Source organism: Staurois parvus, unplaced genomic scaffold, assembly GCF_062004578.1.
Source record: "Staurois parvus isolate SC_StPar_1 unplaced genomic scaffold, SC_StPar_1.0 ptg000468l, whole genome shotgun sequence".
Classification (NCBI taxonomy): Eukaryota; Metazoa; Chordata; class Amphibia; order Anura; family Ranidae; genus Staurois; species Staurois parvus.
Genome location: NW_028318264.1, coordinates 1,426,673 through 1,439,223, shown reverse-complemented (window position 1 = coordinate 1,439,223; position 12,551 = coordinate 1,426,673). Strand labels below are relative to the sequence as shown.

The following is a 12,551-nucleotide window of genomic DNA, read 5'->3' as shown; positions in this document are numbered from 1 at the left end:
GAAGTAGCCTGTTGGAAATGTTTCTGCTGAAGAGAGCATTCAATCAGATGCAGCCTCTGGAGAGATGTGTCCATTAGGTGCTGTACAGTGTGGATGGAGCAATCAGTTAGCTTTTGTTGTACAGCTTCCAGGCTGAAAGAAAAAAACTATCTGTGTATGTCCACTTTTAGGCTCCATTCATGTTTTTTCGACTTATCTTGCGACTTTGGATACATAAAGGCACAGCGACTTTAAAACAGTTCCTGTACTACTTTGATGGGACTTTGATGCAACTTACACCCTGTTCCAAATTATTATGCAAATTCTATTTAAGTGTCACAAAGATTAAATATTTTGTTTTTCAGTGTAACTCATGGATGGCATTATGTGTCAGGGCTCTTTTGATCACTGAAAACAATCTCGGACACCTGTGATAATTAGATTGGCAGGTGAGCCCAATTTAAGGTAAAACTACTAAAGGAGGGTGTTCCACATTATTAAGCAGAGCACCATTTTCAAGCAATATAGGGAAGAAAAAGAATCTCTCTGCTGCCGAAAAGAGTGAAATAGTTCAATGCCTTGGACGAGGTATGAAAACATTAGATATTTCACGAAAACTTAAGCGTGATCATCGCACTATTAAGAGATTTGTGGCTGATTCAGAGCACAGACAGGTTCGTGCAGATAAAGGCACATTGAGGAAGATTTCTGCCAGATCCATGCATCGGATCAAGAGAGCAGCTGCTAAAATACCATTACATAGCAGCAAACAGATATTTGAAGCTGCTGGTGCCTCTGGAGTCCCACGGACATCAAGGTGTAGAGTCCTCCAGAGTCTTGCAACTGTGCATAAACCTTCTATTCGGCCACCACTAACCAATGCTCACAAGCAGAAACGGCTGCATTGGGCAGAAAAATACATGAAGACTAATTTTCAAACAGTCCTGTTCACTGATGAGTGCCGTGCAACCCTGGATGGTCCAGATGGATGGAGTAGTGGATGGTTGGTGGACAGCCACCCTGTTCCAAAAAGGCTGCAATGTCAGCAAGGCGGTGGTGGAGTCATGTTTTGGGCCGGAATCATGGGAACCGAGCGGGTCGGCCCCTTTAGAGTCCCCAAAGGTGTAAAGATGACCTCTGCAAAGTATGTGGAGTTTTTGACTGACCACTTTCTTCCCTGGTACAGAAGGAAGAACTATGCTTCCCGTAATAAAATCATCTTCATGCATGACAATGCACCATCTCATGCTGCAAAGAATACCTCTGCATCAATGGCTGCTATGGGGATAAAGGAGAGAAAGTCATGGTGTGGCCTCCATCCTCCCCTGACCTCAATCCTATTGAGAACCTTTGGAGCATCTTCAAGCAAAAGATCTATGAGGGTGGGAGGAAGTTTACATCCAAACAGCAGCTCTGGGAGGCTATTCTGACATCTTGCAAACAAATTCAAGCAGAAACTGTCCAAAAACTCACAAGTTCAAAGGATGCAAGACTTGTGAAGCTGCTATCAAATAAGGGGTCCTATGTGAAAATGTAACGTGACCTCTTAAAATGTTTAAAAAGTTAAAATGTTGTTAAAGGTTTGATTGAATAGCTTTTGATTTCAGCAAATATGCTGCAAACACAACAAATGACAATTTTCAGTTCTTTACAACCTATAAAATGTTTTGAAACTTACTGTGTGTAATAATTTGGAACAGTGCATTGGAAGTTTTTGATGTTTAAAAAAAATACTGTTCTCATTAGGAGGTTTGTTCAATAAAATGTGAATTGTAGTCTTAATAGCTGATAACATGTGAATTATGCTGACTGTTATTTACATCAATTATTTAGGTAAATGAGAAAAATATCACTTGCATAATAATTTGGAACAGGGTGTAGTACCAGAGAGTGTAAAGTTGCATCAAAGTAGCACCGGAAATTGTGTGCCTTTGAAGTCACACAAGTGCGATTGGTGCCTTAAACGTCACCTCTCAGTGCCCTACAGTACACAAACACACTACAAATGTTAAATCCCAGTTTTGTCCATGGAAAGTGAATTAAGCATCTCCAGCAGTCGTAATTCTTCTCTGCCCTCCAGTTATATAATGGTGGCCAGGCATAGGTATTAACAAATCTTCCAGTCCTTGAACTCATCAGTATCTACTGCGCTGTGGAACAGCATCTGACTAACAGAGTGTTTTCCAGCTTTTCAACCCAACGGAAGAACTTACAACACATAGATATACTTCCTTCCCTCTTCAATTCTATTGAGCTGAAAATCTGGAAAACATCCAAATTTGAGAAGTGTTCAAGAACATCTACAGCATCCCAACATGTTCTAATGATTGTACTGGATTGCAATAAGACCACCAATATAAGACAAAGCACATGAATTAAACCAAGCCAATTTAAAAATGATTTTTTTTTCATCTTCTTCTTCTTGTGCTAGGCTCTTGCTTCTCATCCTGCTTGTGGAATACATATTAAATCAAATGGGTTTTTAACAAGCTTTGTATTTAATTTTCTTTATGTGGGGTGTTCTAGAATAAACCTGTTCCTTGCAGCGTCCTTTGATAAAAATAGTGATTATGTCAGATTAACAGAGGTTATGCATAAATCCAGTGTCTAGTACAGTGTATGCCTTCTAAAAGGGTAACAAACATTATATTAAAGTATTTCATAGACCTTTTCTGTCATCCTCTTAACCCCGCTTAGAAAGCACCATATCCTACAGCAATCAATTAGAAATGATCAATAATGATTAATGAAAAACTGGAGAACAGCACTTAGATTTACAACATTTTGCAAATTAGTGCTGCTTTCTGTGCTGCTTTACTAAAGAAGCTAATTGATACGAACTACTGGAAACAGATATTTGTAACTCAATGCCCATCTTTTGGAAATGTTGCATATAATAATGAACCCTCAACTTAACAAAAATGTACCAATAAAACGGCAAAGTTCAGAAATGTATAAGCATGCTGGGAATTAGTCCCAATTGAGATTAAGTACACTGAAGCAAAACTCCAAGTAGATAAAAATATGTTTATTTGCTTTTAAGCATGCTCCATAAAGCGGAACTTCACCCAAAATGGGAAGTTATACTCTCTCTTCCTCCCCCTCTCCTCTGCCATATTTGCAACATTTGGGGTTTTTTTTTTTGGGGGGGGGCTAGTTCCTAGTTTTGAAATTTTGACAGGTACCTGCTCCTGCTTCCATTCAGATCACCTAGGCTATCCAAGCGGAAGTTCTCCTCCTCCCTTTCCGGCCCACAACCTTCTGGGACGCGTCACAGGTCACAGAAGTTTGCGGGATCATTCATAAAGTGCAGTGTGGCTTGTGCATACATAGTTGGCAGCCGGCTGTGAAGCTACATGGAGTCACAGCTGGGTGCCCACAATTAACATGCTAGCGCCAGAGACCTGGAGACGTGAAGACCGGTGAAGAAACCAAACTGGGTGAGCACAGCACTAGATCCTTGGACAGGTAAGTGTTTATTAAAAGTCAGCAGCTACAGTTTTTGTACTTTGAATCTCTAAAGTAATGAACAGGGGTGGACTGACAACTCATGGGGCCCCCGGGCAATAGGGGATCATGGGGCCCCTGTGTCCTTGCCCAAAGTCATAAAAGCCTATGAAAAAGGTACCAGGGGCATCTCATGGGGCCCCCTACCGACCCCAGACCCTCCAGCAGTGCCCGAGTTTCCAAATGGTCAGTCCGCCCCTGGTAATGAGAGAAGAGCCACTTTAATATCCTTTACAGCAACAATCAGACAGGCAGGGTCACCCTTGGGGTCAATCAGGCTCTATAGCATTAGATAACACTGTCAATGTAATGGCAACATGCTTACAGGAGGGGAGATCAGAGATGTGACCTCATTAGTGTGCTGCTGCTCCTTTTTGTCCAGTCAGCTGACTTGGATCAAGGGGTAACACCACTGTATTATCTTACTGTAATAAAGAAAGTGGCGTTACCCTTCTGTCAATGCAATGTGGCAGATGTGTGTGTAAATCAGAGAAAGCATGGAAATTATTTGGCATTTTTCACCAATATGTATTTTTACTTTTTTTTCCCCACAGTGCAGCGATAAAAATATATATGTCCCTTCTATCCATAAACGCCTTAGAAATTAATACATTTGCACGTCCATTGTATAAAGAAAAATTTTTCATAAAATGTTATCTTACCTCCTTCTCCAGATCCAGATGCAGCATCTAAGTAGGAGAAAACAAAAAAAAAAAAAAGAAATAGAAAAGAGACATCAATTATACTGTCTTTTTTGCTACCTATTTGTTATTTCTGGATTGATATGTAAATGTAGATTTTATTGCAATGTTGTAGCAGATGTCAGCCAGTCTGTCTTTTTGTAGTTACAAAAGATTCAGCTAGCTGTCTTCTAACAGCAGTAATACAAAACAAAAACCCAGTAAAAATTAAAAACAAATAGGGTATTCAGTAAAATAATGCACACACATATGTTTAAAAGTAAAGAAATTGTTATTCCTATGATTTTCCATTTACACAGCAAAATTCAGGTGGTCTTTGAGTAGTCAAAACCAATTGAGGAGGACCAGATGCAGAGTCCATCCTCGTTACCTCCAGCCTGTCAAAGTCTGTTACAGGCTGAAATACAAGATGGTATATTTGAGACTAGTTTTGTAACATGCCAACAGATGGCAGCAAAAAGTTTCATGCACAGTCGCAGGGAGCACCGACCTTCATAGTTCAGTGTGCCAAAAGACATTGTCCTGTGTACATTGGGAGCTGTGCAACTGGTGCTATTCTGACCATGTGCATGACCACATTTGCTATTTCATCATGGACAGCAAGTTAGAACAAAGAGCAAACATAACATGGAAAGTTTTCTAAATATGATTCCAGCAAAAACTTTCTTTCTCAGTTTGAGTGGAGAAGGGTTAAACCTCTGACAAGTTTTTATTGCTGTGTATGCTAAAAGGAAAGCACCGATAGCAGAATGTATATAGTCCAGATTTTAGTCAGACTTCTATATCATAATAAGTCAATGGGGTTGATTTATTACACCTGGAGAGTGCAAAATCGGGTGCAGCTCTGCACAGAAACCAATCAGCTTCCAGGGTTTTTTTTGTCAAAGCTTATTTGAACAAGCTGAATTTAGAAGCTGATTGGCTAACATGCAAAGCTACACCAGATTCTGAGTGCTCCAGTTTTAGTGAATTAACCCCAATGTGTATCAAGGGGTCAAGGCTTGGTACAGTGGTTTGACTCCTCAGGCTGGTTAAATGGTGGATCTCTCTACTGGTCACTGTCCTTCCTCCTTCTGACCCTTGGTAAGGGCAGGAAACAATAGTGTCGTAAGGGTCAGCAGAGGAACCAGTATGGCCAGTGGAGGACATTGTTTTCCACACACCCAGAAGTATGCAAATCTTAGTTGTTTTCATAAGCAGGCTAATAAACAGGTAAGTATAATGCTGCTTTCTTTTTAGGATAGTGGTTGCATAACTATGTTTACATGAATAACATCTGGGACAACTCAGTATTGGAGCTAGCTGACACACTTTTGTAACTCTGAAGGAATATGCTATTAACCTCCCTAACGGTATTCCCGAGTGTAGCTCGGGGTAAAATGTCAGTGCCAAAAGCGGTAACCCCGAGCTACACTCGGGCTTACCATGCGGCGCTGCATAGGGAGTCCCTGCAGCACTTACCTTGTCCTTCGCTCCCACGATGTGTCCCCTGCAGCGTCCCCGGCCATCTCCTCCGGCCGATGCCGGCATCCGGCTTCTGTGTTCCGGTCCCTGTGACATCGGGACGTACGGGCGCCGCCAGCAGCGGGAAATTTGAAAATTTTTAAAAATGGCATTTTTTTGAAAACACATTTTTCATAGTAAAACATTGCTGTTTCAATGCATTTCACATACATATTGTCCCTACTGCTTTGTCCTGTGCCCTGCCTGCGTTTTGTCTGTTCTTTCTGCCTGGAAACTGAGAAATGTCCATGGCGTCCAAAAAGTGTCCCTTTAGGTCAAAAGTGGGTTTAGATCAGCTAGAGAACAGCGATAGTATTATTTTTTTTATTATTATTATACAGTATTTATAAAGCGCCAATAGTTCGCTCAGCGCTGTACATTACAAAGGGGGACAGAACATGTGACAGAACAATACCAATACAATGCAAAACATGAGGGGATCGAGGGCCCTGCTCTTTCGAGCTTACAATCTAGGAGGGAGGGGATAGTGGTACAGGAGGAGATAGCTGTGGGGGATGGAGTGGTAGGAAGAGTGGAATAGTAAATCAGAACCACTTGCAGAATTGAGTGATAATGATTCGTGGGGAAATTCGTCATCAGACACTGAAAACGATTTTGCGACTTTGCTCAGCGATGTGCGAACTTGGCGCTATATTTCAAATTTCAGTGTTTTTGGTTTGATTATATTATTGAATTAAATGTATTATTATTATATTATTATTTTTTATGATTATTTATTAAATTATAATTTATGATTTCGTGTTTCAAATTTTATCATATCCAGGATGTTTACTAGACTCTTGTTCGGACAGATTTCAGTGAGTTATTCCTAAAAATTACAGCCTACAATAAAAAAACTACTTATTTCCATGCAAAAAAATGGTACCGCTTTCAGCATCAAAAATCTGAAATAATCATACCGCCAGGGAGGTTAAAATGGTGAAGTTATTTTCTCATCTTACTTTATTTCACACCACAAATAAGCATCAACAGCAGTGCTGCCACTTCCCTGTTAGGTAGGTCCATTGTTCAGTCACTGAACTGTTGGAGTCTCCTCAGCCAGTCAATGGCTCACTGTTAGGCCTGGCTGCCCACCAAAAGCATAACATACAACCAGAGGAGGCTGTTCACATGCTGTTAGCATGCTATGTGGTGCAGCGGTGGCAAATAGCAGGCAGCACTGTCATTAGAGTCAATGGGGTCACACCACAATTGCAAGCCTAATGCTTAACTCGTGGTTTTGCTGCATTAGCCCAATTATAAACTGTCATTCATCAAAAGAAAAAGACAAAAAAAGCCAGGCTTTCAGGAGGCAGCAGGATCTCCTCCTGAACATCTGAGAGTGGCTGCTTTAACACATTCTGAAAAGCATCCCATCATTTTTAAGAGCTTTGTTTAGTGTGACCCTAGCTTTATATGAAACCATCAGGGGAATTTAGCAGCAGTGCCTGTCAACCAATCAGCATCTAGCTTTCATTATCAAAGCTTAACTGACCAAGCTGAAGCTGGAAGCCAACTGGTTGACATCCGCAGCTGCTCCAGATTCTGTCTGCTCCAATTTTGACAAGTCTGTCTCAATAAGAAGTAAGCCTGCTGCATTCAACCCACTAGGGATATGGTTCTATCGTGTTCTAAAGAAATACAGTAGGTAACTCAAATTTTTCTGCATTTTTTATAACCGTGCTTAGATGGTTTACATTTTTAGGAAAGGTGCACACTCTCCATCATGAACATGGTAACTCAATATTTGCTAAGACTAACCAGACAGAAATACTTCAGTTATAGTCCCATGATCACTGTTATTAAGTGTTCCTGCATGGCAAGACCACTTCCTGTTATCTCACATATATATATTCTTATTATTATAGCCAAATTTACCACCCTAACTCCTCCCACAGTTTTTACACTACATAGACAGTAATATACCGAAACGTGCGGATTGTTCCCGATTGGAGTGCTATTACTTTGTGGAACGTTTCGCAGAATGGTTCACGAAATATCGCCGTTTTTGTGGTGAAATTGGTCCCATAGGAATGAATGGCGGAATGTTCAAAACTAGAGTGGGAGCTGACAAAAGCTAGAGTGTGAGCTGAAAAATCAGGACATGATTTCTAAACTGCCATCACTCCCTCATTTTCAAGCCCACCTACACAAATCTTATATCAAAATGTTCAGCTATCCCTGCTGCCACTACAAATGTCCACGGCTAAGCCATAGTCCTAATAGTTTTCACAATATGACCATTTGTTTGCAACTCACGCCGCCCATTGACATTCATTGAAACTCCACTCTAGCCACCTCAAATTTGAAGGGCAATTTCTAAACTGTGACTGTGCCTTCATTTTTAATATTTCAGAGACATACTATGTATCAAAATGTAGGTCTGGGTCTTGTGATTTTCACAATATAAAGCTCTTCAGTGTAGGATTTATCATTGTTAAACTACAACCATTTGAAAATGGCAACCGTTAGTGAAGTGAGCAAGTTGGAGCAGTTTGTTTTTAAACGCTCTTCTCTGCCCTTGCTGTAGAGTGAGTTGCCATAGGAACCCAGGTGTGTGAGCAGGCAGCAGAGTGACAAAAGCTAGAGTGTGAGTTGTAAACTACTGGTGGAGGCAAGAATACTTCACACAATTTCCCCAGAAATTGTAGCTTTTCTACTTTTAGTTGTTATATTTCCTATTTTATGAAACTATTTTTCGTACAATATTGTTAGAAATCTGTAAATAATTTAAACCTGATGAGCTCTGACCTGTTCTATTATGGAGTGTCAATAGGTCACCTGTTTGCAGTAGCAGATATACTTATACGTTAAAATAACAGCAAGCTGTTCCATTCCATTCCAAACATCCATTTCTAGAAAAACAATATATCTAAAATAAATCTGTTAGAACAAAGTAAAGCATTGTGTTTTCTGCCATACAAAGCTGTCTGTCACCTGTTCATCTGCAAGGAGAAGTTAAAAGACTTGAAGCGCTTAATTCGCCATGTACCCCTCTTTTCTGTTTGAATTTTAACAAAAGACATTGGATTCACAGTTTTTTGTAATTTTTTGGTTTCTGACAATGCTAAAATGCTCAAATGATACTAATAAATGTACACAGTACATTGATAATAATATATTACACAGAATGTATGACATTTGGTAATATCTTTATAAAACTTTGGTTGTTATTATACAGCACTAGAGCTGAAATCTATTACCTTGCATAAGGCACAAAAAGACTTGTCCGTATTAAAATGTAGGATTCATATGTACAGTTTTAATCCACTTTGGCTACAGGACCATAAACAATTATCTGGCATGGTGTGAAAAAGACACAGGTACATAGTGAATGGTTTATTAGATTGGTTCTTTTGGGTTGTCATTCACTATAATAAGTAAAAATTCACTGAGCAAAGTAAATATGCTCTACACTGCTAATACTGGTTAATGGATCCCAATGAGTGATTGAGCCCTAACATAAACATGAAATTGCTGACCGTTTTTAATACTGAACACCTGAATAACAGTTAGACCTCATGCCCACAACAGACGTCTGCCATTTTTTTCAGCCTCGAAACATACCTCTATGTAAGCCTATGTGGTCATGGACACGGAAGAGTTTACAGGTGTATTAGAAGAGGAGCTTTTAGAGGCTAAAGAAAAAATCACTTTCATGTTCAGGAGAGGAGCATTTGAGCAGAAAAAAGGCTTGGCTCATATAAATGCATGTAAGCATGCCTAAATGCAAGGCGTGTTTAGAGCCTGAGCATTCATTCATTCCAATGGCCAGAATAACTTAATATTCCGACCAATGGAATGAAGAAACATCCAAACACTAAACACCTAAATGCGTTTGCAAAATGCAGCTTTGGGCACGCTTTTTCAGCTGCTTTTTTTTCCTGTCGCGAGAAAAAGGCGTTCAGAGGAGTTGGGAAAATGCCAAGTGTGCATGAGGCCTTAAATCAAGGTTACTCAACCTCAAGCTCTCTGATGTGGCCCTCGACCTCAATCCAGGGAAGTGCATGCCTAGCGATTGGCAAACCATTAATCGTGATCTGGGCTTGCTGATCCGCCATCCTAGTGCATCATGACTGCATCAAGCTGGCTTTGGCAGCAGAGGAAGCAGGCAGCCATGGAGGGGGCAGGAGCTGCATACGATGATGCTTCCTCTGTAGCGTTGGCTCCTGTCTGAGGAGTGATGCCAAGTGCACTTCGCCTGGGACCCAACCTGCAGGAAAGCAGTAGGTGCATTGCGGCAAACCGCAGTGCATCCGTGTGAAAGCAGCCTTATGAGCCTTATTAGGGGCTCAGGACAGTAAGTGCTTGTTTACTTTTGCGGTTTAGAGGGCAGTAAACCCCCCCCCCCCCAACCACTGGTGTAGCAATGTCAACCCTGCCCCATGCTTCCCGGGGTCTGTGTGCAAAATACAAAAAAAAGAACATTTTAATGCTGAACCATTTAATTTCATTGTGGCCTGTGATTGGTTACGAAATCACTTAAGTAGCCCTCACTCGTCAAAAGGTTAAGCCCCTCTGCTTTAAATACACAATTTAAATGTTACCCACAAAAGGATCTGTTCTGCAAAACCTACAACTTATACATCCCTCCAACACAGCACTACCAACCTGGTGACCTGACCTTGCTGAAGTTTGCCAATACAGCAAGATCACTCTTGTCCCTAACCTTTGACAGGAAAATAAAGGAACGTAATGAGTAATGATAACTGTTCTTTGTTACTGTTTGTGGGTACCAACCCATGTGCATGTAGCACACCTGGTTGGTTTCTAGTGCTGCTGTACAATGCATTAAAAGAGACTGAAATCAACTCATATTTGGGTATTTATACTAGCTTCAGTTAAGCACTTGCCTTCCGAGGATTTACCCACCTTCCTGACCAGGCCATTTTTCCCGATAAGGCGCTGCGTTACTTTAGCTGACAATTACATGGTCATGCAATCCTGGCAGTGATCAGCGACTTATAAAGGGACTGTGGGACTGCGGCAGGCATTCTGACACTGGCAGAGAACTGACTGTCACTGACATCCCCAGTGACACTAGTATAGTGATCAGTGCTAATAAAAAGCACTGACACTGTAATAATGGCACTGGGCAGGAAGGGGGTAAACATCTGGGGCGATCAAAGGGTTAACTGTGTGCTGTTTTACTGTGTGCTGTGTGTGCTTTACTGTGTCAGCACATTGCTTTGTATTGCTCTGCTATGCAGAGCAATACAAAGCAATGTGCAGGAGCTGACAGGGGAAAGATCTGTATTGTTTACATACAGGTATCTCCCCACAAGTGACACTCGGCGACTGCCGGTAGCCGGTGGGCAATCACCAACCGGGACCTGGTGATCGACAGCTTAGACCTACCTGGAAATGCAAAATCACGTATATATACGTGATTTTGCGTGGCCCTGCTGCCCTGTAGCAGAGTTTCTGCTATAGGGTGGCGGGGAAGCAGTGCTATGCGGCGGAGGCATTTATTTTTCTTTAACATCTGCTCGGCGTTCAGCTTTAATGATGTAACCTCTTCCTGATCTGTACTTCATTGCCTAATGAGTCTCATGACTAGAGTATAGTAGGTACCATGCTGTGTACTTTTTCTGTAGAACTGCACTTGTTAATCACAGAAGAGCCTGAGCAGCACAGTGATGACTACATACCGCTGCCTGAGATACAGAGAGTCTTATATTTCCTGCGTTCACCTGATTTTTCTATAAAAGGAAGAGTAAAATATTGAGGATATTAGGAAAACATTTGAAATGTTATGCTTTGGCACTGCCTCCTTATATACTGGTGGATTCCACAAGTCTTATGCTAAATGCACAAAAAGTACAAATTAACAACCTACATAAATCACATAACAGCAAAAACTAAAAAGCTATATTGTGCACAGGATTTCATTAAAAAGATGTAGCTTCCCCTCCTTCCTTACTTTCAGGTTGACATTTCTATTGGTACTTCTAGTGAAGTGATGGTTTGTCAAAATCCAACACAGGTCGGCAAAGGGGCTTGAAGAGTTCAGCGGGTAAGAAGTCAACTTCATTTTTTTTACCTGATCTTTTTGTTTGCAGTTATTCACATTATGCTCTTATTTATTTTGGATCCAGGGAACTGAGCAAATATTCATATTTTGATTTGATTAATATTAAAGTGATCTAGGAATGCATATAACTTAAATCCAGCTTTGCTGCAAGCAGTATAAGGTTCCAATTGGTAAGCCCTTTACAGAGCCTTGCACTGACTCTGACAATACAATAATCAGGCTAAGTGATATACTGACCCTCTTCTAGTGTAGGCACACCAGTTCACCTCTTTCTTTGCAAAATGAGCTGCTAAATTTTTGATTTGGGTAGTAGAGTGTGGGGTTTTAAATGCTGTTGATTCAGTTTTCTAGAAGAACTTGAATCACTTTTGCTCTGCAATGTTCTGTAGCCTTGGGCTAGGAATGGTAGGAGAAAGGGGTATGGATCCAATGACTGAACTGAGAATGGAAAGCCAAGGTGGGGAGAAATAAGAGCAGTAGGATATTTTTTACTTTTAAAACCCCTGACAAAGAGATTTCCCTTCATGCCCTATAGTCAAAACAGGATATAGTTGTCACCAAGATCACCAGAACTAGTAAACCCATTCGAAGATTTCCCCTCAAGTCCTGTTCTGATGACAACTCAAAATTTTGGATTTTCTTTTACTTTCACTCTTGGTAATATATAATGGATTATTGTTCATGGTACTCTATCTTTACCATTGGCTATCACACATGCAACCTTTTTTTGCTCAGTGGTGACTACTAGCCTAACCTTATTCTGAAAGCAGTATGAACAAAACTGTGCTTTGTTTTCATGCAAACTGTTTTGACTCATATTATATATA

At 40.7% G+C, this 12,551-nt stretch overlaps 1 protein-coding gene across 2 annotated transcripts in view; it reads right to left on the bottom strand.

Moving 5' to 3' along the window:
- TMEFF1 (transmembrane protein with EGF like and two follistatin like domains 1) overlaps nt 1-12,551 on the bottom strand; it is a 295,872-nt gene that overhangs the window by 108,568 nt on the left and 174,753 nt on the right. For both annotated transcript variants that reach the window (XM_089689044.1, XM_089689043.1), the window contains exon 4: nt 4,149-4,175. In XM_089689044.1, coding sequence (XP_089545170.1) covers nt 4,149-4,175 — 27 coding nt within the window. The remainder of the gene's footprint in view (nt 1-4,148; nt 4,176-12,551) is intronic.